General features: G+C 39.1%; 1 protein-coding gene across 5 annotated transcripts in view; it reads right to left on the bottom strand.

The window, feature by feature from the left end:
* The window catches only part of MYOM2 (myomesin 2), a 140751-nt gene that overhangs the window by 60087 nt on the left and 53615 nt on the right, over positions 1 to 27049 (bottom strand). For 4 of the 5 annotated variants that reach the window (XM_075126455.1, XM_075126454.1, XM_075126453.1 and 1 more), the window contains exons 15-28: positions 25326 to 25509; positions 22939 to 23113; positions 22385 to 22506; positions 21062 to 21082; positions 19370 to 19557; positions 16036 to 16162; positions 11970 to 12148; positions 11638 to 11752; positions 10542 to 10698; positions 10321 to 10427; positions 6573 to 6617; positions 6051 to 6187; positions 1727 to 1871; positions 1556 to 1615 (exon numbers count right to left, since the gene is read on the bottom strand). In XM_075126455.1, the coding sequence (XP_074982556.1) occupies positions 1556 to 1615; positions 1727 to 1871; positions 6051 to 6187; positions 6573 to 6617; positions 10321 to 10427; positions 10542 to 10698; positions 11638 to 11752; positions 11970 to 12148; positions 16036 to 16162; positions 19370 to 19557; positions 21062 to 21082; positions 22385 to 22506; positions 22939 to 23113; positions 25326 to 25509 (1762 nt within the window). The remainder of the gene's footprint in view (positions 1 to 1555; positions 1616 to 1726; positions 1872 to 6050; positions 6188 to 6572; positions 6618 to 10320; positions 10428 to 10541; positions 10699 to 11637; positions 11753 to 11969; positions 12149 to 16035; positions 16163 to 19369; positions 19558 to 21061; positions 21083 to 22384; positions 22507 to 22938; positions 23114 to 25325; positions 25510 to 27049) is intronic. The other variant, XM_048845338.2, reaches the window with a different exon arrangement.

Genomic DNA, 27049 nt, shown 5'->3' with positions numbered 1-27049 from the left:
CTTAAATTTGATATTACCCAGTTGCCAACTAAGCGTACGAAAGAGATAGAATAGGGTTACCAATAAATGTCCAAATGAAATATTTACTGGAGAGGGAATTGGAGAATAAACAAGTGTCTCAAAATGCTCACCCAATTATATGTTCAAAGCAAAAATCCTTGACCAAACATTATTTTTCCAAATTACATTAAATGAAACATATTTAAATAATGTTCTAATATTGCTAAAGAGAAATCTGAACTACTTGTGTTCCCCCATAATCTACTCCAATCCTGCAAATAGGCATGCCAATGAGTAGTTTTCCTGACAGGCACAGTCCCTTTGAAGTCAGTGGGATGACTCATGTGAATAAAGTTATGCATATGTTTAAGTGTTTGCAAGATCAGAACCTAACAACATAAATTTAATGTCTGATCCTATGAGGTGTTGAGTCCCTACAACTCCCACTGAAATCAATGAGGGTTGGCAGTGCTCAGCTCCTCACAGGAAAAAATCCTCTGAGCTTGTGCATTGAAGGGAATATTTTGTATCTTCGTTCATAAGACTTTAGATAAACCAACACAGAAAATACAAAATTACATTATTTATGCAGATATACTAAGGATATCAATAAAAATAGGTGGATTAGCAGGGAGATGACAGGATGAACTAATAGGTTTTTGCCATCTCTAATTTTTGTGATTCTGCTAGCTGGTGTCCTGAGATTAGTACTTATGCAAAGGTACTTATGCAAACTTTGGAGCAAATAAAATAAGCAATATTTTTTCAAACATTCTAAATAACATACACTTAATAAATTATAATTATAAATTACAACTAGAATGAAAATATTTTAAAAGAAGGATTTAACAGCTATGTATTCTGAATTAGACATCTAACTAGTATGCTAATTTCCTTGAACTGCAAAAATTATTCTTGATTTGAATTCTAATAAAATGTAGACTGAACTTTATACAAAGAAAATAATAGGTGCACATTTGGGGCCCCGTCCTCTATTCTTTGTTGGAGTTTTGCCTATCCAAGGACTACAGGATGAATTTGACACTACACTTTGCACATATGAATACACCCCTCTCTCCCCCCCACCCCACACACAGATACTGATCAATGATATCAATGGAACTACTTGCATGCTTAAAATTAAGCACATACTGAAATGCTTTGCTGGATCAGACAGAGCCTACAGTAGGATCCCACACCCGTTAAGAGAACTTCTTGTAAGGTCCCCAACTTTACCTGCCCTGCACTTGTGTGAACATCACATAGTGGAAGCTCTACCACAAACTGAGAGCAGTAAATGACCCTAAGAAAGCATAATTATGGTTTCTGATAGTGTGTGCAAATGTGTTTAAAGCAGACTTCTTGGGAAATAGTGTGTGTAATATAGACTTCTTGGGAAATAAGATTCCCCATCATGCAAAGTGTTCAGTATGTCCTGCATGGTGTTCTCAACTCCTATTGATGTCAAGGGGAGTTGAGGACACTCATCATTCACAAGAGGTGCTCCGTTAGCTGCAAAAATTCAGCCCTAAGTCACCAGCCCTTCCTCTCTTACCTTGTTTCCGGAGATACTCCTTTCTCTGGAGCTCAGCCTCAGCCAATACAGCCTTGAATGCTAAATTAATGGTAGAAAAGTATTAAAAAATGTTAGTTGCTGAAGAACTCAAAAGAATAATTGAAGTGCTTTATTTTTCATAGGCTGAGCCAAATGTTTCAGGGAACTTACCATCTCCAATGAGAACTAATGAAGACTGGTTCTTGGCATTTCCATCTTCAATTTGTACAGTGTAAGTTCCTTCATTTTCAATTGTAAATTGGTCCATCAGCATCTCAATAATGCCATTTGAATAGTCACACTTAATTCTATGGTGCTGGAATTACATAGCATTACAGTAGGTAAGTATAGCTACACAATGCGATGTGTAGTGCAATTTATTTATAATTCCCTAACATACCAGTCATTACCATATTCATTTGCTGATTTTATGTCCCAATTGCCTATTCTTCACCTCTTACTATGAAGCTTTCTGGGGCAGGCCCTGTCTCTTTATTTGTTTTTGTACAGTACCCAGAACAATGGGGCCTCTCTGCTACTATGATATGAATGTTCAATAATCGTAACAACAATTCTTTTTTCACCACTTATAAATCTAAGTGTAATGGACCATGCTGGCTTCGTGTGAATGAGTAGTTGGCCCACAGAGTGGATACTATTAAGTCTACTACTGGCTTCAATACTGCAAAGATATCAGCCAGCATGGAGCTTTATTCCTGAGTAGAGTTCCACTGAGGCCAGCTGGAAGGTCGAGGTTAAGAGAAATATCTTCACACTGTAGATAGAACTACTATAACCAATCCAAAGAGCAGAACTTGGCAGTTGGTTGTAGGGTCCCTGGGCTGGAACCCCATGCAGTGAGAAGCCCTGGGTTCCCCTACCAGCCACCAAGGAAGCTAGCATGAAGAAGGGGGCAAGGATAACAGAGAGCCCTGAGAAAAGACACTGAGGACCACAAGGCCCAGAGTCAGAGCCAAAGGTCTGATACAAAGTGTTGGACTTTTTTTGTAGTATTTTTCTGATACCCCGGAAGGGATAGACTAAATCATGACCTGGCCAGAGGGTTGAGTTACAGGAAAAGACACCACTGCAGTGAAGAAGCAATGGTCTGCAGGGGGCTACCAGATGGGGAGAGATCTGCTATGTTACGACTGGCCACGAGGAGACAGTGAGTGAATTCCTCCATAGGCTGCAAAGAAGATGTGGGAAAGGAAACAAGATGGCATCATTTTGGAAAGAAAACTGTGTACATGAGATTAAGGGTATGTCTATACTGCAGTCATGTGGCCATGGCTTCACTGTTCCAGTACCTGAGCTCGCTAGATTAAAGCGAGCTCAGACATGTCTACTCAAGATACTATTATACCTCATGATTGCAGTACAGATGTACCCTACTACAGATTAGATTATTACATTACACTCATTATGAGACGGATCCTGGTCCAGTTAAATGGAGTGGCCTTTCAATACTGAATGGGAGCAGTATTAGACCCTGTATTTTTAATAATCATTACTGACATTTTCAAAAGTACAAATTATACAAGGGAAATACTTATGGCATGTTGTGGTAAAGAGCTGAGCTCTCTCAACTTCCAGTGGAATCAAGTGGCTCACAGAAACAGGTCTTAAACATATAAACAATAGTGAGAACATATGCCATTCAATAAAGAAAATAAAGATCTAAAAATAAATAGAGGGAAACTGAAAAATATGAACAAAATTATAAATGCAATAAATAAAGCAAAATAAGAAGCTACATTATTTGATATGAAACATAAAAAAGTTATAGCAGAATAAATGAAATGCAAAAAAAAAATAAACAAACAGGCATGGAAAGCACATTAACAAAGGGGGAATCAACTACTGCCAAACAATATGAAGGAATCCAAAGAGAGCTGGACAAGTTTGGAGCAACAAGTGAGGGAGATGATTTTGTGTCAGCGTTTTGGATGGATTGAAGAGAGGTAAGGTGCAAGGATCACGGGCACGATGGGAAGAGGTTACAGTAGTCAAGGTGACGATCTTGGAGGTACCGTTGAGAAAAAACTGGTGGGTTTGATGTGGAGTGAGAAAGAGAGCATGGGTCTACAAATTACAGAATCCTGAGGAACAGAAAGGATGGAAGAGCTGCTAACAGAAATAGAAAAGAAAGATAGGTTCAGATTAATTTCCCATATAAAGTCCTTACTTATGTGAAGAGTTCCACTAAAATCAATGTGCCTACTAGTATCAATAACAACTTGTGTCAAGAAGAGTTAGCAGGATCAGGCCTTTACTTGTTAAGGACAAGAGGCCATTTTGAAAAATAGATTACTGGTACTGAAATCTGAAGGTTTAATTTAAAATATCAAGGAAGCAACTATGAAATGAATGTCATGGGAAAAAATAATGAAGGGAGAAGTAAAGAAAGAACCAGTATGATAACTAGAGTATTTATTAATGGAATGACATACAGAGAGGAGAATATGTACATTATTTGCACATAATTACAATGGAGATGTGGTCATAAAATCTGGATGTTGACTTCTTTCTTTGAACATACATAGTAAAGTAATATCACAGGATAAAGGAGAATTGGCTCAGTCACCACATTAAACAGGACATTGGCATATATAATCAAAGTCTGTAGGAAAAGAAGGTACAAAAGAGTTGGTGGTCATGATTAAAAAGAGGGATTTGTGTGTGAAATGAAGAGAAGCTACATGTTATGCATTAAATTAAGTATCAAGCAGTACAACTAAATCAAGAAAACATTTCTCTTGGTCTCTGATTCCAGACCCTGTACTCATTGAAGTCAATGGCAAAATGCCCACTGATTTCAATGGTACAGAAACAGACCCAAGAGAGAAAACTAAATTGGTGTTTCCAGCAGTAGAAAGGAAATTAGAAAAGGGAAAATACAAAGGCTCAATCTTGTCCTTTTTCTTGCTTCTTGAATTTGTTATATTTCTTACTTTTGGGCACAGGGAGCAAGATTAAAATGACTAAACAGTGCCAGTTAATTCCATTTTCACATTACTATATTTCAAACATCTTTCAGAAGTGGGACCAAAGGAAGTTTTCCCAATTAGGGCCCAGAAGAAAGTTATTTCATTCTCATCAATGACCAGAATCAAACTACATTCTCACCAGCACAATGGTCTATTGAACATGTTCACTGACTGCAGTCCAGTCTCTAGGCAGGTTTTGGAAAATAATTAGGCTTCGAGCTGTTGCCATTATGCAGCAAGATGAAGTTCAATGATTTTATGGGTACCATAAATACAAGACTTTTATGTGACTTTCCACAAAAATATCATCAATCTCCACAAGTAAATGTCACCTGTGGATTACTAATTAAAATGGTGAAATAATACAGCTCGACTGCAAGAGGCTATCTATGATGTCAACTCTTTCAAAACAGATGCACACTAAAAATAGATGAATCAGTTCTGTAAACAGTTCCAAATCCAGAATATTGAAACTTCAATAGATGCGAGTCATCTTTTATTCATGTTTTCAGTGTTACAGTTTATTACTTCTCAAGAAAAGCTATAAGGGGGAAAGAAATTTATTATTCTAACAGAGAAATATTCTCTCTTAATCCTGTCAATATGTAATCCAGGGGGATGCTCTTTGCTCTCTAGGGTTTGCAAAAAATGCAGACAAACTTCTCTTATCAAAAATGTTTTCTGCAACCTAAGGGACAGATTAATCACTTTGAAGCCATAGCCATGCTGAGGGAGCAGTGTGAAAGCACCCCACCCCAGAAAGATTACTGGGGGGATTGTGTGGCAGACAGGCACAGACTCTCTGAATGCTGCTCTTTATGTACAGAGGGTGAGCAATGTGCTCCCCCCGGTGTGCTGGCCCTGCACTGCGACCTGATGGTTGGGGGGGTGGGCAGGGGAAAGAGCATGGTGCTTATCCTTACCCTTATCCTTCCCTGATCCCTTTACAGGGTCCATTGCAGTGAATGGTCTTAGTGCAGCAGTGCAAAGGTAGGGGAAGCTCCTGCCTTACCCTTCTAGTGGCAAGGCAGCCCTGCAGATTATTGTTCTGATAATACTCTGCATAAATAATAAAAATTCCAACACATGGGAAAAGCTCTCCATAAAAACCTGCATAGCCACCACATTATCCTCCTTCAAATCCCTTCTTAAATCATACTTGTACTGTGATGCCTACAAAATATTTGGCAACAGCTGAGCAGTAGGCATACCATGACTGATGCTTATTACACCAAGTATGGTTATCTCAGTGTTACTTTGTTCTCCCCATCACTTGTTTGTCCAATTATCCCTAGCTTCTGTATCTCAGAATATGCTTAAATTATAAGACCTTTGGGGGCAGGGCCTGTCACTTTATGAGTTGTGTATATAGTACTTAGCACAGTGGCATTCCTTCCAGGCACTACCAATACATCAACATTAATAATAGGGTAGACAATGCAGATTTAAGTAATTCACATGCAAAAGTGACGTAAAGGCAACTATAGCCTTCCACATGTACTTACATCGCTGTTTACAACTTCTTTATCATTAATAACAAATCTGAAGCTGGCATTCGGTGACAAGTTCTCAGCTTGAACCCAGAAACGAACCTCTCCTTTATCAAACATCTCATAAGCTAATTCTGATTTCAGAGGAATTGCTACAAGAATAAAAGCAAGCAAAAGTCAATAATGCATGAACCCTTGTGAGCAAGAAGAGAGGAATAAAAAACAAAACTCTCCTGTACCCTTGTTATGCATTTTAAAGCTTCTTTCTAGGAGTCAGAGCACGATCTCCACTACATCCTTAACGCAGTGTTTGAGGATTTTGCATAATAGACACCCTGTCAGTATGGACAACATCGAAGGACTCTTGAGTGATGAAGATTGCTATCAGATAAGAGCTAAAATTTGTTTTAAATTAATCAAAAGATAAGCAAGCAAATTTTGCTGTGAAAAATGAGACTGTCATTGTCCTTGGGAAGCACAGCCATCAATGTGTAATTGTTTCATGAACTGTCTATTAAATTCAGAAGTTCTACTTACTTGGGTTCTTTATATCATGGCTTAGTGTCATCAGACGTTCAAGCTCTGAAATTATTAAAAAGTTTGAGGTATTAATTTATTCTGACAGAGTTAAAATGCAACTGTTAAAACAGTGTACAAATCAGCATCAATGCATAAATAATCTGCTTATGGCTTGTGGGAAAAATACTCCAAAAGTCTCTGAAAATTCAGGTCTCAAAAGCTAAATTTCAGAAGACAGGAAAAACTTAAAATTCTTGCCCATGGAGTTAGTAAGTTTTCATATTTAAAATGTATGAGAATGTAAGCATGGAGCTAAAACTCATTCTATGGGATTTACACTAAAGATATATAGACATTATGCACCTAACCTGCATCTAACACCCTCTTTATCTGCTGACCTGGCTCACTGACGTATCATTTCCAAAAGGTTTCTTTGCTAAAACAGCTAGATTGAGAGCTGGTTGGTAGGAAAAGTTCAAATAGCAGTAAATCCTTATGAAGATTGTGTACCAGGCTAGGTTCCACATAGCTGGGAAATAGGACTAATCCTACTTAACATATTTATTACTGGTAGGGACTTGGAGGAAGAAACTAAGTGCATCATTTCAAAATTTACAGATAATACAAAGACAAGAGGAAACGATCAAGGATTTTAGGACACAGTGGAGGATTTAAAAAAGTTGCAGAGGATTTGATCTAGTTTTGGGAAATGTCTGGATAGCTAAGAGATTATTTTCAATGGTGGAATAAGTAAGGGGAAGAGCAGACAAAAAGTAAAATGATCATTCCATGTGTTAGTCATGGCAGAGGAAGAAAGGATTTAAGTTTAGTGGGGGAAATACTACCAGGGTTGGGTCACAGTGCATGGCTTTCAGCAAAAAAAACTAGGAATGTGTTAGGGTGGCACACAGATGCTATGGTGATGGGCCCACTAAAAATACAATTGGATGCACAGATGGATAAGTGATATGTGTTAACTTAAAACTAATAATAACAATGATAAATTAAATATTCTAGACAAAGCCTTTAAAGGCTTTAAAGGCCTTTAAAAGCCACATCTTTAGTATGTACAGATGGGGTTGTCTAAAACTAGACAGATTAATAATGGCTATTCAGTGCCCCAAAACTTCATTAACTCAGAGTGAAGGTTGACCATCAATGCCTTTAGAGCATCAAGTGCACCTAGATCTAAGCCTGTGAATACCAGGAAATACAGAGTTAAGGTACACACCAGTCCTGCCCCTAAACCTTAATCCTGCCAAGCACTACTAGGGATACACTATAACTAGGTTTCAGAAAAACTGTCCTATAATGAGTAAGACACAGTAAATGTGACTTATTACACAGTGGGCTGTGATCTACCGAATTGTGCTCTCTCACTCGTCTGTGTGGATTCCAGCTGCCCTTCACAGTTTTAGGGACAGCTATATTGATTGATCTAAGCTTACTTACAGCAGGTTGCCACAGTTCACACTATGATAGGAGAAGAGGTGCATCTACACCCAAAAGGATCATGGACCCCTCGTTTCTGTGCTGAGTTAGATTGGTAATACAAGTACAGGGGCATAACAGTCTATTCTTGCCATGGCAATCTGTAGCAGTCCACTGGCATACATTACAGTGTACTACAGGACAGAAGTAAGTGCAAGTGACATTCCAGAGTGAATAGTTAGGACAAGGGTCAAGGGACAGTAGAATCTGGCATCTCTGGGGTAGTTTGTGCAAAGTACATGAAGTGGTTGAATACAGGCACAACAATTTTTGAAACATCTGAATAATGATGTGGATTGCAGAATACTTAGAAAAATCAGCTCTTAGAGTAAATTGGTCTCAGCCTCACTACAGTGATGCTACTGTCCCGCAGTAATCAAGGATTGGGCGAACAGAGAAGGGAAAGTTAATGTATGGTATGAAAGATCTCTTGAAAGGGTTCAAGTGTGTTTCTCATGGAATAAATAAGTCTACAAGGTGACCTCATTACAGTTTCATAGGAAAAGAAAAAAAAATCCAGGAGTGGGATTTTCAGTGTCTAACTGACTTAGGAGCACAAGTCCTGCTGATATTCAGTTACATTCAATGGGCCTAAGTCATTTAGGCACTTTTGAAAATCCCATCCCTAGATTTTTTCATATCTTCTGAAATTGTAATGAGATCATCTTTCAGTCTGTTTCACAAAATGCAGTGCAAGCACGCTCCATCCACCTAGGCACGTACTTGTGTTCCTAGCCTGTGCCATCCTGGCTTCAATGCTAGCTAGATTAATGCAGGTGTGAGTACATCTACCTGAGCTGCAATTGCCCCTCTGATTGCAGTGTACACATGAGCTAAGTCACTTAGCTCAAGTCCTTGGAGCACAAGTCCCATTGAATGTCCCACCTCTAATACTTGATTCCACCCACCTTTAATTTATTTTGAGTGTAAATCAAGTTTCCAGTTGAATTCTATGGGCTTTGGGTCAGCTTTAGATGCTTAAAAGAAAGCATATACATTATGTGACAATAATTGAAAGCTGTAAAATGTGAGGTTTGGGTTAGATCTCAAGATGCATTACGAATCAGTTATTAGAAAGTAGGCAGATAATATTTGAAGGAAAAGATGAATGTAGATGAATAAAAAAATATAATTGGGAGGAAGATAGGAAGGTTCCCTGAATAGTAAAGCCTGCCTTAAAGTAGGAAGAAGTCTAGATCTAATCCAAAATTAATGGGCCAAATTATGCTGGGTCGTATATAAATGCAGCCACACAAGAGGCAGCCATAAAATACAACGTCTATTTGGGAGGACAACAACCAGAGCTGTCTGTAGCTGCTGATGGCATAAAAGGGTGACAAGGAAGGGTGTGACCAGATCACCACCCTCTAAGTACCGCAACAACTGCCAGGAGATCACTGGAGGGAGCATGGGTGTGACCCTTGCTAAAATGTAGCAAGTGAACCTCTCCAATACCCTCACCCTCCCAGCTTCCCTTGGATGGTGATGGGCACACTAAATAATGGCAACCCCAGTGAAGTAGAGCATAGCTACTCCAGATTTATGTCAAGGTAACTGAGAGAAGAATTTGGCCCAATATCTCAAGACACTGCTATTCAATTAATATAGTTCTTCCTCCTTCCTTCCCATTACAGCTCTGCATCTTAGACTTATAACCTAGTTCTATACATTTAACTCCAGAGGTTGTATCTGTATTTTTCAAACTATTTAAGTCACTTTGGATAGTGTATAGGATTTTGAATTTAGGTTAATTAGCTGTTACATGGTTGATTATTAAAGAAACATAATATGGGCCAGCTTTTCAGAGCATGTTAACTGTAGAATTAGGGACATAAGTTCACCAAATAGTGCACACAGCTAATTGGATTTTCAGAAGCTTAACTGAATTGCTCGTGCAATTGAAACTACCAGATTTTTTTTGGTAGTGTTTTTTTGTTTTGTTTTCTTGCAGATTTTATTGCATCCTTGCATTACAGTAAATTTGAAAATTAATACTAATTGTGTACAACCTTTATCTTTTTTTTAATTAACTATTTCCTTAAGTACACAATGCTGAAATTTCACTTGTATGCTAACCAGGAAAATAGACAGCCACTCCCAGAATGCCTGTTCATTCATATTTATTTTGCTCTTCTGCACAAAATAGAATGGGTGCTTTAGTGTCAGGAACAATAAGTAACTTCTTATGAAATTACCTAGTTTGCTTGTACAACTGGTTTTCTTAATATAGCCCCACAAATAAAGAGAGGCAGTGCTTAAATAATAGTGCTCTTACCTTTCTCATCCATTTTAAAGCTGGATGAGATGCCATCTGTGTCACTAACAGCTACAGAATAGGTTCCCAAGTCCATTTTATCAGGATTTTTGAAGTACAACTTAGAACTAAAGAAATCATTAAAAATATATATATATACACAGTTAGTGGCTTTGTCACAAGTGGGCAAAGTTTTACAAGAACAAACTTCTAGTGCCTTTATACAGAGTTGCAGAACTTACTGCTCTCCAGTTGTTTCAACATTAAATTTGTCAAGATCAGTAATCTCTTCATAGGATTTAGACCAAGTAAAATCTGATGCCTCTGTAACTTCTGGGCAATCAAAAGCTAGGTAAATGTTACCTTCTTCATCCACATCTGCAGTAATTTCCTTAGTTCCTGAAAATTAAGAATCAGTTCACAAATACAGCAGTCAATAAACAGCATTTATTCTTCAAGGCCCCAGTTCAGCAAAGCACTTAAGCAGGTACTTAAATCCATTCTTCTTCAGCAATGTGTCTTAAGCACATTAAAACGGGCTTCCGCACATTCCTAACTTTAAGCATGCGTTGAAGTGATTTGCTTAACATCCTAGAATGGGGTTTCTTATAATGTACAAGGAAACAGAAGTCTAAAAAATGCTTGGTGATACTAAGCTATGAAAAAAAACTAACTGTAAACTTGAAAAGTAAACTAGTAACATAAATTATAACACAAACTAAATTATTTAAAAATTCTTGCAGTGTTAACAATCAGCATACCAGGTTATGCCTCTCACACTCAAATTAGGCCATACTTTACTGTATCAGCAGACTCACTGAAATCAGCGAGACTAGTTGTGGAGTACTACTCAGTGTGAATAAGGGTGGCAAAATGAGGCCTTATTAATTATTTAGCAACATGGTAACAAAAAAATTTTTTGTAATACCCTTGTGTATAATACATGTCCTTTCAACACCTACCACAGTAGTTAGCACTAACAGTGGTTGTTGTAAATGTCTTGTTCCTAATTAGATTTAACGGAAAAGGCAATGCTTAAAAACTTTCCAGTTGCTTTAAATAACTAAATAAGATTTACAGTTAGCTAATCTCAGCATTTGTATTAATCCAGGTATTTTCCCTCAGTAAGTAAAAGAAATTACAAGGACACACTGCCAATATTTTGATAACTATATCAGCAGATATGGTTATCTCAGTTAAAACTGACAAGTTTTTCAGTACCAACATTAAACTCTCCTGAGTTCCTGGAATACTTATTTCTGCTACAGTAGTGTTTACACCATTTTCTAAATTATATCTACATTTTATGTTTGGGGGATAACATAATTTAGTTCATACCTGGTTTTGCCTCGACAAGCACTGGCTCAGAAATATCAGATGATTTGCCTACACCGGCTTTATTCACTGCACGGACTTTGAAAACATAGGTTTTGCCCTCATGTAAATCATTGACCTTGAAAAGGACAGAGTGAAGTTTGTGTTAATTACATAAATTTGTATAACTGAGTAATAAGAATTTGTTAGCAGAAGTCCAAGGGTGATATCCTGGCCCCATTGAAATCAATGGTAAAACTTTTATTCATTTCAATGGGGCCAGGTTTTCACCTCCAGGTTTTCTTGCTTGGTCACTTTTTCATTGAAACAACAATAACTAGTAAATGAAGTGTTACCTCTAAGTAACAGTGTGATATTTGATTTTCATTAGCAGTGGTCCACTCTTCTGAATCTACTTCCTTATAGTCCACAAAATACCCAGTAACAGGACTGTCACCAATGTACACAGGTGCTTTCCATAGAAGTACCAGTGATGTATTCCTAACTTCACAGAATGTCAGATCATAGGCAGGCCCTAAAATATTTTGAATATTGAAAAATTAGTCAAACTTAATAACGTTTTATAACCTGGCCCTTTTGGACGGGGGAGGAATGTACAATTTATTTATTTTTTTTGTTTTGTTTCAATTCCCCCCCTTTAGAAAAAGAAGTTGTATATATTGCAATACTTTCTCAGGTTAAAATGCCTATGTCTATGTCAACTCACAAAAACTGTTTACTGCACCACCTCCCTTATGCAAGAATAACATTAGTATTCCAAAGCATACATTGTTAGCTGGATCCCAGTTGTTTAATTTTGAGGTTAAATTATTCATCTGGAAAATCCAGGCACTCTAAAATATTCTGAGGAGGGATAGGTGCTTCTTTTTATTGTTATTTTAATTCACTATTTCAAATTCAAGGCTGCTCCATTGAGTTTGGAATCAAATCGGTGACTAAGCATCAGTACTTCCATTTTCAGTTTTATTGTTTCTGTTTTATTGGTGAGTATGAAACAGGAGCCACTGGCCTGATCCAAAGCCCACTGAAGTCAGTGGGAGATTTTGCATGTATTTCATCGGATTTGGATCAGGCTCTATATGCATTGACAGAAGATCACTTTTCAGTCTGAGGATGGGTGTAGATCACCCTAGAGGAAGGGAATTCAAGAGGACATTTAGACAAAGAACTATTAAAATAGTAGGCACTCAAATTCCCCTGACACTGTAAGTAGTATATGTGTGTTCTTGTGTCTTTGTATATTGAAGGCTTATATTCTCACCACCACATCTTCTTTTTCTTTCACTGAAATTGTTCTGGTACCACACAATTTACAATATTTCTTTATATATGAAAATGTTCAAACTCAGTTTTATTAACAGAGTACAAAACAGTAATCATATCAGATTTCTTTCTATCACACAGAACAAACCTACAATAGTATACAGCTATCATTCAAAAATACAGAACAAAGACAGGTTCTTTTGAATAAATTAGTGTTTCCCTCCATTCCATCTGACTTTCAATAATGATAAATAACCAACATGAAATGCTATAATGGATATAATTCTGCAGACATGCATAAAGATATCATTAGTGAGCAATAAAGGGGTGATTCTCCATTGGATATAAAATACAGAACATAGGATTGGAAGGGACCTCTTTGTTCATCAAGTCTAGTCCCCTGCTGTCTCAGGCAACCTTGTCATACAATTCCATTCATAAATTTACCAGTGAGTTTTCTTTATAAACCTGTGCACTCTTTCAGACCAATGAGTACAGGTAAGAGATTTCTCATGTAAATGTAAGGCTGAGATTGTCAAAGGAGCCTAAAGGAGCTGAAGTTCGATTCCTAACTGTCTTAGGGTCCTTTGAAAATCCCAAGCTAAATGTCTTTATGGCCACTAATAGTTAAATTTCCTATAGGCAGATGTATTTGCTAAAGTCCTAGAAGGTGGAAGAAAAATGTAGTCCGAGACTTGATGAAGAGGACTCTATACTACTAGTAAACAGTGCAATCTTTTGTCGTTCTAATTCATGTAGAATAATAATTCATTAGCTGACATTGTAAACTCATAGAGGCTAAGATTGGGCTTTGCAGGAAAAAAAATGGACACCAGCTATTCCCCTACACACTGGATTAGAAATTGGAAACCTTGCATTGGGTTTTGGCCTACCTGTAGAAGAACCTCACTTCTGTACCAAAATGTGTAAGAGCTCTTCCAATATCCACAGCAATTACAGGTGTGTGGTAGACATGTATGTTTTTATGGAATTTCTTTATGTAATAAGCATAAAAGGCTCAGACTTTCACTCCATCCTAATTCAAATCACACTTCCTCCTTTTGGTTGTTGCTAAGCCATTTTCTAACACTACTTTCAAAGAGGTTTGGAGAACATTTTAACAGCTTTTTTTCTAGCAGGAAGAAATTTAATACCACCTGTTCAGTTAACTGCATAAATGAGAACAATGCAATCAGACTGCGGAGCGCAAAAGATCAAGCAGTTCATCATGGAAATGAAAGCTATTTCCTCTTTGTCTCCTGAAGACACCTTTTATTTTATTTTTAGACATAAACTCAAAAGGGCAAAATCCTTGCTTGTTCACACACTGGGTAATTCCACTGAGGTTTGTGGAAGATTTCAGAGGGAGTAAATCAGTGCAGTACTTGGCCCATTCAGAAGAGTAACTACCCCTTGATGTCATTTTGATCCTCAGTACTTACAAAAGAATGTGAAAATCTCACATGTGATAATGGACAGCAGGTCAATTTCTCTTACTTACACCATTGTAATATCATAGAAGCCAACAGATAGGACTTGTATAACTCAATGGAGAATTTCGCTAAATGTTTCTCATTCCAGTCCAAAGTTATTTTCCATATATAAAATAAAAAGAATCATAAAATTGTCCTCTGACTTAAAACCCCATCAAGCCACACTGGAGTCAGGGAGAACTTTTATCTAGTTGTAGGAAAAGCAGTTTAAATTTCCCCAGAGAAAATTAATGCAATAAGGCATTTTGTTCAGGAAGCAGACATGAATAGATCCATTGAAGTCAATGGGACCATTCATGAAGAAAGGTGCTACTTAAGGTGAATGAGGGCATCAAAATGTGCCCTTTACTAAAGAACCTGAAATTAAATAAAATTGGAGTCAAAATTATCGCTCTGAATGCTCCCCAATAATAACCAAAGAAGAGTTACTTTTTACAATCCTACACGGGTTAAGCATTTGTGATCTGTGAATCTTGGGCCAGTAACATTTTCTCATTTAACATTTTTTAAAAGTGAATTTAGTGCTTGTGATTAACAGTCCTGAAGCCTGAAGCTTGAGGAGGATGGAGAGCAGAACTGCAGTTTTCCTTGCAATATGCTAATGGGCCATAACGCTGTCCTGTTGGGACTACAAATAGGGCTTTTACCTCTGTTTGTTTAGGGCCCAACACAACTCCCACTGAAGTCAATGGGAAGAGTCTAGGGGTACATCTACACTACAATAAAAAAAATCCACAGCACCGATTTTCAGAGTCCAGGCTAATTGACTCCGGCTGCTTGGCTAAAATTGCTTGGTTGATGTTCAGGCACAGGCTGGAGCCTGAGCTCTGAGACACACACACACAGGGTTTCAGAGCCTGGGCTGTTGCCCTGTGAGCCTGAGTCAGTTGACTAGGGCTCAAGACTTGGTGCTGCGGTTTCTTTGTAGCATAGACATACCCTGACTGACTTCAGTGGGATATAGATCATTCCCTTAGTCTTTGCTAGACACTGCCAATAGCCTTCCTAGTAGTGGCTTGTTTCCTGTGTCAGCCTATTTATAAACTGCCTTATTAGAGATCACTTACATTGTTGGGACTGCCAGTAATGGGTGCAACTGTAAGGGTGTATATTGTGCTATGGATATATCAGTTCACTTGCAATTGACTGAAGGCATCAATTCATTTCACACAGGACACAGAGCCATCCAGTGACAATGACTTTTGTTCACCACTAATAAGTGTCTGATTCAAACCTTAACATAGAATATCTGCGTTGGAAGGGACCTCAGGAGGTCATCTATCCAACCCCCTGCTCAAAGCAGGACCAATCCCCCAATTTTTGGCCCAGATCCCTAACTGGCCCCCTCAAAGATTGAACTCACAACCCTGGGTTTAGCAGGTCAATGCTCAAACCACTGAGCTATCCCTCCCCCCAACACACTTCATATCACCTGGGCCATCTCATCCACTCACAGTGTAACAGCAAATTTAGTACACTTCTAGTTTAGCTTTTTGAAAATCAGACACATCCTACTGAAGCAATTTGACAGGAACTCTTGTAAGAAAATTACAGCTTCCTTCTATATTCACACTGGGATTTCAAACTGACTGTGTTGCAAGGAATTTGCATTAAATTGAGTATTATGAGGAACTAATAGACTTACCAGGTTCTGGCATGGTCCAGGCTTTACACATAAAGTGCTCGCTGGGATCTGAGGGAAGTCCTATACCAGCCAGGTTTGTAGCAGCGACTTTGAATTCATAGAAGGAGTTTTCTGTCAAATCCTCTACCTTTTCAAAACAGCCAAGTGACAAATTAATATCCATGAAAATGTATTACTTTTTATTCAAGGCCTTGGAAATTTAATAATAAAAACCTTCATTTATTCACTGATTGATGTAATCATTATTAAGCACTATAGATTGTACAAGGAAGTAAAACAAGCTCCTGCTCCAAGGATCTTACAGTCTAAACGAGAGAGCTCATATAGGCACAGCTTTCGCCATCACACAATCAGCCTTAGTAATGTCCCTCACACACACCCCTTCAAGTCACAGTTCCTCCTCTTCCCTCCTCTTGCTGCAGTGGGAAATACATTTTTGCAGCTCTGGAAAAGGTGGAGCTTACTTTGACCTCATGAGTGACCAGCTACTTTGAGGATCATCTCCATCATCTATGCCCACTCTCTACTCTTCTATCCCCTCCCCAACCAATTGCTCACAAGGGGGTATATCTGAAGAGCAGGAGCTGTGTTCAATCAGAGCCCAGATACAGGTAGGCCTTATTGACTGAGCCGGGGGTGTTAGAGAGGCCGTACTTCTCGGCTGAATAAGACAAGGGCACAACCTAGGTCATAACAGGAAATAATGACACATCCTGAGGAGTGGAAGGGGAAGAAGGGTGGATAACAGAAATCTAAGGGGAAAGGAAATAAACCCCTTGGGAGAGGAGTATATTTAAATAACTCAGATCCTGCATTTGTCTTGTTTGGGTGCTTTTCCTCAGTTGTTGTACTTAGTTGTGTAGGGCTTTTATTTCTTTTCTTTAAATATTATAGACACTAGAAAGGGAGGAGATAGCACTGGGGATGGGATCAGCAGGGCACAGCTGGTGGCCAGTAGATCCAAGCCAGAGCCACTAGTCACATCTGTCATTCTCCTGGCTTTTTATGGTGAGCGCGTCACTATTTGAGCTCAGCTTTGCAGCTTATGGAGACCATAAAGTCCCAGGGCCTATTTGTGGCCTGGCCCCTTGAGCAGCACAATCACTGTGGTGGTTCTGCATTTGGACCCTCCACAGACCCTGCAGATTTCCTTCCCATTTTATTTTCTGTTAAAATTGTGAAAGGGAAGGCTCAGCTAATCACAGGCACCACTGTGGAGGGCCTGGAGGATCTTAGATGTTCACAAATGTTAGAGAAACTAGGTCAGTAGTCTTTGAGAAAAAGGAGATAATAGAAGGATCTTAATGTAGTATTTAATTTTTGATGGGAATAGAGAGATTTATGCTTGAAAGTTTTTCTGAACTAGCGTCAAATACAAGATCAAAGCAAAACCAAACTGAACTAGGAGAATGCCAGGCACTAAAAGAATTTAGCCAGAATTTCTTAAAATATAAACTAACTAACAACATAAGAACTTAGTGCAGCCAGTAAAAATGGTTTAACCCTCCACCAGTTAAGGGGAAAACATATTTATGGAGTAAGGTACAATTATTTAATCTAGGAAAAGGATGAATCTCCATAGATTTCCTGGTTTCTCTCTATCTATTTATGTTCTAATACTGTGTATCAGAGGGCCTAGTATGCTTACCAGACATCATAAAATATGTTATGTGCCTAAAAGCTTTGTTTTCTTTATTTCAATCAGTATTTCAGGCTTCGATCCTTCAAATGACTGCAAGCAGATACACTCCTGCATCCAAGCACAGCCACTTGGAGGACTGTGACCTTAGATACCAAATGAATTAAAGACTAATTTGTTTTTCTTAATTTGCATTATTTGTTTACAAAGGCATAGAAGAAAAAACTTAACACCCTGACTAACTCTGCCCTTTCAGACTTATCCGCCCTTCTTTCATTTCCCAATGCCCCCTGCTCCAGCTGCTCAGCCAGTAATGCCCGCCTTTCCTTTCAGTTGTCAGCTCTCACACATACATCTCTGTGTCTTCCATGCTGGCTCCTGTGCATGAGCTCATCAGCAAGGATATTACCTCCTTTGCATTAAAATCTCTCCTAAAGACTCACTCCTGCTGCGAGGCTTATGGGGAAATTAGGGGACTCATACTGATAATTCTGAGGAGTATTTGCGAATAATTTCTAATTTATAGTTTCATAGAGTTCAAGGCCAGAAGGGACCATTAAATCATCTAATCTGACTTCCCCTATTACATTCCATCCAGTTACCCTTATATGGAGTCCAGTATCTTGGGTTAGACTAAAGCAGTTCAGTCCTACACCATTGTGTGCCACGGGCAGAGAACAGGAGAGACTGAGCTGCCACCAATGCTTGACTCCCCTGCCATGGCAGAGAATTGATTAGATGAGGCATGCCCAGACAATCCTAGCAGGTGATCCATGCCCCATGCTGGAAGAAGGCAACCTCCCATCTCCTGGTCCCTGCCAATCTGACCCTGAGGAAAGGTCCCTACCATCCTGAAATATGCCAAGCAGGTTAACCCCCTAAGCACGTGACCAAGACACCAGGTGTCTTATCTCTAGTTGTAGCCAATCCTTGATGCTTCAAATGAAAGAAAATTTGAAAAATAAATAAAAATGTAATAATTTAACCTAATATTACCCAAACATGGTGAAGCACCACCTTCACTACTAAATGGTTGTATCCCTTCCACCCAATCTCTCTCTGTGTCTTCAGATTGTAAATTCCTTGGGGCAAGAGCCATGCCCTATTCTCTGTTTGGAAAGCACCTCATAAATTATGTGAAGTACCATCAATCAATCCATAATGACCCTCTGTTGCTCTAGAGCAGAGTTTGCTCTCCACTGGAAGCTGGACCAGAGGCAAAGTGGTAGGGCTGGAGCATGATTTTCTTTTTAGCTGAGGGGAGAGAGCCACAGAAAGGGCAGGCCTGCTTCCTTTGATCTTGGCCCATCTCTGTTCTCTCTCCAGACCTCCCACACTACAGGCAGCATAGTAGCCTGCTCAGCCATATTCGTCTGCCCTCCCACCATATGTTAAAGACCTGGTGTATGACACCTTTTTAGATCACAAGTTACTCTGCCCTGAATAGGAAACATGCTTCCAATCTATTCCTCAAATCTCCCTCATCAACCAGCCATACTTCTCTAGGTCTAGGGGGGCAGTGGATTGTACTGCATTGCTGTCTTTCCCTCTGCATGCCTCTCCACCCCAATTCTCAAGTTTGTCACACTTTGTAGCTCTCCACAACATACAGTTGAGGGGACTGAGCCATTTTTAGTAGTGTCCCTTCAAACAAGTAAAACTTTGCCAATTGTCCAAGAGTAAAATAATACCAACCATATAAATTCTCTCCTTAACAGGGGAAGAATTGACTTCATGCCAGTTATGGTGATGAGCCTCCCTCTTATCTATATAATAACCAAGGACTGGTGATCCTCCGCTGAACTTTGGCAGTTTCCACCCGAGAGTCATTGAGTGACCATCACAGTTAAGGAGTGTGATGCCATAAGGATGTGATGGACAGGCTACAAGAAAATAAGCATACTGAGTATTAGTACAGTGTTCAAAACACAACAGCTAGAAGAAATACAGTCATTTTCCCCCTCTTCTCTTCTATAACATATGGCTACAGGTTACTGCATCTACGCAATGGTCTGTAAGAATAGTAATAAAAATTCACTTTGAGATGACTAATACCTTGGTGAACAACAGCAAGCAAGTAAGAGACCCTTTGCCAAAAGAGTTTTTGCTGCTATGTCTGCCCAATATTATCAGATTTTGCATTCTTTGGCAATAATGCTGACAATGCAAGTTATAAAATGGCTGGAATGGAATGGAACAGAAGGCTGTCTGGATCAACACATTCCTAATACACTGAAATGTTCAAATAGGTGCAAGGATGTCTCACTCAACACTAAAGGGTCTTCAGCAGTGTTGATGTTAATGAAAATACCTCCTGACCAAGGCTTCTGAAATCTTCTAGCATGTACTTCAAACCGAGGTTGCTATGTTCACTGCTGTGAGCTTTGTTAAGATGCCACAAGCCTAAGCTACATTGAACCAGGAAGAATAATGTTCTTTGTGAGTTTTCCCCAAAGACATTATACCTGCTAAAGCTAGGAGAAGGCATATCTCCAGAGCTTGCAAGAGGGTTTGTAAGATTGTTTTCCTGTGCTGCTTGTTACACCTATTCAACAGGCCTAACATGCACTTCCCCCAGCACTATCTTGCATTTGCCATCTGTGATCATAACCTTCGCTAAAGGTACCCCTTCCTGTATCTGTAGTTCTATAAGCAGTGCTAGCTAGGTTCCCTCCCCTGGAGCTCCCCAGAGCATTTCAGCTGAGTTACTGGGTCTTCCTGCATAGAATTTGGCCCATCACATTTAAAAGACTAGAAAAAAAATCTACCCGAGGCCCAATATAGTCTCTGCTTTTAGAGCTGTATTTATGATCAGCATGAAGTACTGACAGCAATCAGCAAAGACAGGCATTGTTTTTTTCCAAATACGGATGAAACTCCAGAGCACCATTCACAGCCAGTTGTAATAAAGCATGTGAAACATATCTCAGCACCTCAGAGTGGGTCTAGCTTTTGTTAAACAACCTGGGCTTTTCTGCTATTACCACTTCAAGTTAAATAGTAGTGAGCACCAGTGAATTCTTACCAATGGAAAGCCTCGATCCTGCAAACCCACACATGTCAGTCACTTCAGCTATGTGAGTGCTCCCATTAAGTTCCCAGTTATGACTGCTGATATGGATAAGCACTACTCACAGGTGTATGGGTTTGCAAGGTTGGGCCATAAGACTGTGCAGTGTTAAATGATGCAGCCCCATGCAACCAACAACTTCAAATAAAATGTGAAGACAAATTCCAAAAAATCTGTTATTTTTATTTTATTTTTATGCCTTCCAACTGACTAAGTGACTGCAATGGTGTCTGAGAAGAGATGCTGCAACGTTAAAAAGTGCAGGTGTATTAGAATCTAAAGGTAAACAAATGTAAGCATACTTTCCTACTACCTACCGATATGAGGTACACTCCCTCCTAAAACAATCAAATAGAATAGATTTTTTTCAATAATAAAATATCAAAGGTTAAGGAAAAGTCTTCTAATATCCAAATCTTTTAAAAAAATATTTCTGAAAGCAATGTTGATTGTCCTTCCTCTGCAACTTTGAAAGAGAACACATTCAAATATTTAATTGAAAATTTTTCTTACTGAAAGAATACACTATTAAATCAAACTGATCTTCCAAGTGCAGGACATCTTTGTTACTTTTCATTCAAGTCTCAAGGCTGTGAATGCAATTGGGGAATCAAAGGCAGAACAGAAATAGAGATTATACTTTACCTGTGTGTGTGCATTGTGGCCCTAGGAACCATTATGCCCTCCAATAAGCCTGTATGATGCCTATTCAAGCCAATGGAGCATGCAACTAAGGGCAGAAATGGATTGCTTAGATTGAGGCTTTGCTTGCAGAATGCTGGAAGATGCGGATCTTCCCAACTATATTTTGTATTAAAAGGAAATCTGGGTTTCCATCAAACCTACTGATCTAATTGTGACAGCCAGTAGCTGATCCAGCACTCTGATCAGTTAAGCATTCATTAGCTTTACTAGGAAAGGCCTGATGGAAGAGGAGAGGACTTAATTGCCTAAGCAGACTGGGGGTTTATTAGCTAAAGAGCTAAATTATCCCACCTGGTGGAGAGGCTAGTTAAAAGCACCGAAAGGAAGTCCAAAGGAAAAGGCTAGCAAAGCTCAGAAGAAGGATCTCAGGATGGTAAGAGTTCTTTCTCTTTCGGGAGAAAAGGCTGAGGATTAGGAAAAGCTGTAAATAGACTTGCTGCATATGACTGTGATGGTGGTTAGGTAAGGGTAATAAATAAATAATAACCAACTAGAAGGCATCCAAGGCTGTTTGTGAGAGACAGGAAAGGCATTTGCCTTGACTGTTCCAGCAATCAAACAATTTTCTGTTGGGTGTAGCCTTGTAGTACCTGAAAGTCTTCTTGGTGGACCAGATTGACTAGTAAACTGATTTGCCCTAAATGAGCATTAGAAATCTGTCACAGGCAAGTTTAACAATACAAAGCAGCCTAGGAATAGGGGTAAATCTGGCCCTGGATTTCTAAAATGTCTTTCATAAAAAAAACTTTCTTCCTTTATACTGTCTTTTCCCTGCACAGTAGCCAAATGCATGATAGTAAACTTTAACACGCTGACAGATGTTCCATGTCTGAAAAGGGTACTATTATTCTAAATGAGACCATAGGAGTTAGTTGGTACCAAAATTTTAACCCACAAAACAAATGCAAAGCAGAGCTGCCCAGAACCACACTTACTGAGGGCTGCCTGTACTGTTATGGGTTCAGATTCTTGAGAATTTTCACTGACCCCCACAGCATTCGCAGCTTTCACACGGAAAATGTAATTCTCTCCAGTTGTCAGACCATGAACCACAAACCTGATTTAAAAAAAAACCATCAAATATTTGTTGTTCATTTTAAATCCTGTATCCTTAACAGATTCTTTAATGTTCTGAGCCACTTACTACGGGTGGGATAGACATAGATTTCTGATGAAAGGGTGGGGTATATTATTAGATATGGTCAGAAAATGCCTTGTTCCTCCACAGGAACATGTCAATGAAAACGAAGAATTTTTGCTACACCATCTGAATTCTTTTTCAGCTTTCAAGGTTTTGGTTGCTTGGTGAAAATCCCTCCCCTCGCCCCCTATCATCAAAGATGGACATTTCCCATAAAAACTTCAATTTCCTGAAAATAGACATTTTCATAGAAAACGTTTTGTTAGAAAGTTTCCAACTAGCTCTGTACAGCATATTAATATGCAATAGATTTCAAACTATCTGGATACACAGAGGTATTACCAGTACCTATTATATTTAATAGGTTTATGATTGCAAGGTTCCCAGTGGTTTGTTCCAACCACAGAAGTATCAATATAATAGCCAAACAGATCTTCTTCATGTTTTGGCTTGTCCCACTGTACTACAACTGATGTTTTTGTATTTCTTGTTGCCAGTATGCGACCAGGAGCAGATGGGACACCTATGCAAAAGAGATATCAGAAATGTTCACTAGGTTTATAGTAACAGATATATAAACAAGTAGTGACTAATTCAACTAGATACAGCATTGTATACTTTCCAGGATTTAAATCTTACTAGCTGTGACTTTTTCTATTCATTTTGTTATGTGATACGTTGGCATAGTTGCTGTACTATAAGTGATTCATATGTCTGGCTATTCCTATTACATACTGCAGGGCTTTATTGATTTTACTTACATTATATAAAGTAGACTCACTTAAAGTTTCTTCTCTTTGAAGGAGTATCTCAGTATGAGAACGAACGCTTGCCCTTACAATGAATACTAGCAGAAGAAATGTTTTAAATGCACCCACTATAGTATTCTTGAACCTATCAGAAGCAAATGAAACTTACAAAAGTACAAAGACTACAAAACTAAAAAACAGTAGGAAAAACTACTTTCAAAACAACTGATAAGGCCCTGATTTAGGAAAGCATTGCTATTCATTACAGCAGTTAAGCACATGCGTGAAGTTAAGCAAGTCTTAACTGAACTTAGTTAAACGGGGATGGATTCCCTGAATATAGATAGACTTAAATCCTGAATGGGGGCCTGAATATCTTTATAGTGAGGAGAAATTCACCTCTGTGCTGAAGGTCTGTACAAGGTCTATGCACCAAGTAACTTCCACTTATGGCCTCAAAATACGGGACATAAGTGGTGCATGGAGCTTGTGCACAGGAGTAAATTTCACCCAGCAGTGAATAATAGCTCACAAAGCTATATCAGTAAAAGGATCAAGTGACTGTAGCCCGAACTGTAGCAAGCAGCACAAAACTAAAGAAAGAAGATGGACACAATTTCTGGTCTGTTACTATTTAAATATAATAATAATACCTTACACGGTACTGCACATTTACCTGGTACTGCAGCTTGAATGGTAGGAAGGTTAACCATAAATTCCAGCTCAGGTAATTAAATTCTCCCTACCTAAAATGTTCTTGCAGTTTCAATTGAAATGGTATCTTTCACTTCCTGTCCCAAGCTGTCACTGTGCCATGTTCAGCTGTTCCTAGGTGCGGCTGATTTTTAGAGCTGGGTAAAATAAATCCAGTATTTTTATTGCCTACCTCAGTGGAGCGTTCTGCGATTTAGAGTCAGAGTTTAAGGCCAGAAGGGACCAAGACTGACCTCCTGTACATCACAGGCCATCAACACCACCCAGCACCCACACAATAGACCCAATAATCAAAATTAGACCATGGTATTACAGCTCACAGAACACTAGACTATTTTGTGCCACAGGCAGAAGATAGAAAGGACCCGAGATGCACCAGGGCCAGAGGCCCCCGTAATGTCAGGGAAACAATTTAAGTATTTTATGTTTATTAAGTAGGTATAAATCAAAGCTACTATAGAAGTACAAACACACAATATTTTTATTTCATCCCAAATGATCTCAAATTACCTTATAGGTGGTGAGTTGAATTTTTAAAACCCTGGTTGATATAAGTCAGTATCTATTAGCATTTTATATATTGTGCCATATTAAATAATATAGTTGTTTCTTATTCTTTAGTAAGTATATTGAAATACTGTGATATCTGAGTTCCATAATGTGGCAACTGGTGCTTTCTGTTTGTGACCACTGTTAAACTGAGTACACAACCACACTTTTGAACACAAAGTAGGTAACTGCTCCCCTAAATTCCCCTTTGCATGTGTATATGTGGGATCCAAGTTTACAATTTAGGTGAATTTTGAAAAGTAGCCACGGTGTGTGCAGACATATCTTCAATTATCACTGAAATGCAGCCACCTGTGAAAAATTGGAATTCTGCACCAGCAACAATCCTCAACAGGGTTATTAGGAAGGGAAGGAAAGGCTATTTTATCTAACTGAAGCTACAGGGAAATTAAGGTAGCCTATAATTACCTAAACTGGAATCTGGCCAGGATATCTAGTCCTACTTCTGTAAAAATTCACATTAATAAGCGCCATTGAAGAACGACCAACTGAAATTAATTTAACATTTTAACACTTCCATTACACAGCAAAAGGAGATGCAATAGCTATGCAGAATCCCAAATGCAACAAAAATGTGGCAAGTTGGTTGCCCTTGAAAAATACACCTGTTTATACAATTCAATTTGATTATAATGCACACTTTAATTTTTAAAAGCATTTGCATTTTTTTAAGTATCAGTGGCATTTACTATGCTGTCTTACCAATGGTCTCTTGTGCTTGAATTGGTGGTGTTGTTTCAGAAGGATCGCTAATGCCATGCTTGTTTGCTGACAAGACTCGGAAAACATATGATTTTCCTTCTGAAAGATCAAACACCGCATAGCGAGGAGATCTCACTGCAACCTGGGCATTGACCCTTTGCCAGCTTCCACTGCCAACCGCAGACTACCAAAAAATAAAGATGATTACTTCAGAATTGTTAAAAAAGTGGGCATATTGGATGCATTCATGAATCTGATGTAAGAAATTAAACCAAAGAATAGTTTTGGAACGGCTCATGCTTTCTTGAGTTCTGACTGACAGCCTGTCTGTGTCTGCTGATCTAGCTAGGCATTTACAGTATGCAGAACGCTATGGTATCTGAGTTTTTTAGTTAAGGACTAGATTGTGCTATTTGCATGTCCAGAGTAGGCGATAGAACATGAGTGCATAGTCCCAGGGGGAGCATTGGGTGGCACTGTGCCTAAAAGAGAAACTTAATTTTTCTTAGGGCCCTTGTTGCACTGGGGGAATAGTGATATATTTTATGGAATGCAACATAAACCCTGCATTGCCATGCAGCTCAGTTGGTTCGGGTAGAGGGGGCCACAAAGGCAAGTCCATCGCATCTCAGGTGCAGCCCCTACAATCCTTTGAGCACACAGAGCTCAGCTGCAATGCAAGTAGCCCCAATAGAGAACCTGCAAAAGGGCTGTGGGATTTCTTACTCCCTACCACACCTTTGCACACTCTATAGAATCAGGTCACAACCACACCCTGCGTTCTTCTAGACTTTCACAAAATGACCAAACTAGTTTTGAATAATTCAATAGAATATTAGCTGAGCTCTGTGACAGGCGGCAATTTCTTGCAATACCCTGGACAGATCTTATTGAGTTGAGTTAGATCTCACTCTTATTAAGTTTATGTATCACTGTGGCCCAGGATTGTGTGGGGAGAGAGAGCACAGTCCTCCGGGAACTAAGAACAGTGGCAAATTCACTCAGGTTGTAACACCTCCCAAAGGGCACCACAACTTGGAAAGATTTACACACACTGATTCAGACTGGATTCTCTAGAGCCCGGCAAACAAAGAAAGGACACTTTGGATCAGTTAACTGGAGTTTAAACTGACTCGGGGTCTTCTTTCTGATCTAGTAAATGGACAGGACCTTCAACAGGACCAACAGGAAAGAGTTGTAATGTCTGACACTGACCAGAGTCCTGGAGTTGGGGTGATCTTTGGTAAGCTTATTAGCATGCCTGTAGGGTTTTTTTTATAGTTTTCTCTGTAATGCTTTTACCTCAAGAATAAATGGGCCTGCTTAGAAAGAGCTGTGTGGTAACTTAACTGTGGGTGATTACACTTTTTATAGCCTCTGAGGAGAAAAGCAGAGCAGGACTGATTCGGCAGTCTGACTTGGCTGGAGAATTCACAGTGCCCGCAGAGACCTGTGCAGCCTGGAAATACCCTGGTTAGGAAAGAGAAAAATTCATGTCTTTGAACAGAGGGGTGGATGGCTGGGGAGACAGAAACCTGAGTGTAGGTTCCCTTGGTGCACCATCGCCGGGGGAAATACAGGTACAGTTGCCCTGAACTGTGACAAGCTCAACTACTGTCTTTATTGCATATGGAAGAGAGCCCAGACAAAGCTCCAGGAAGCAAGCACTCTGAGAACTCTTCTCTCCATTAATTTCTTAAAATAAACTGTTGACCCAGAATAAA

The sequence above is a fragment of the Caretta caretta genome, chromosome 3 (assembly GCF_965140235.1).
Source record: "Caretta caretta isolate rCarCar2 chromosome 3, rCarCar1.hap1, whole genome shotgun sequence".
Classification (NCBI taxonomy): Eukaryota; Metazoa; Chordata; order Testudines; family Cheloniidae; genus Caretta; species Caretta caretta.
This window is presented reverse-complemented; position numbering and strand designations above follow the sequence as displayed.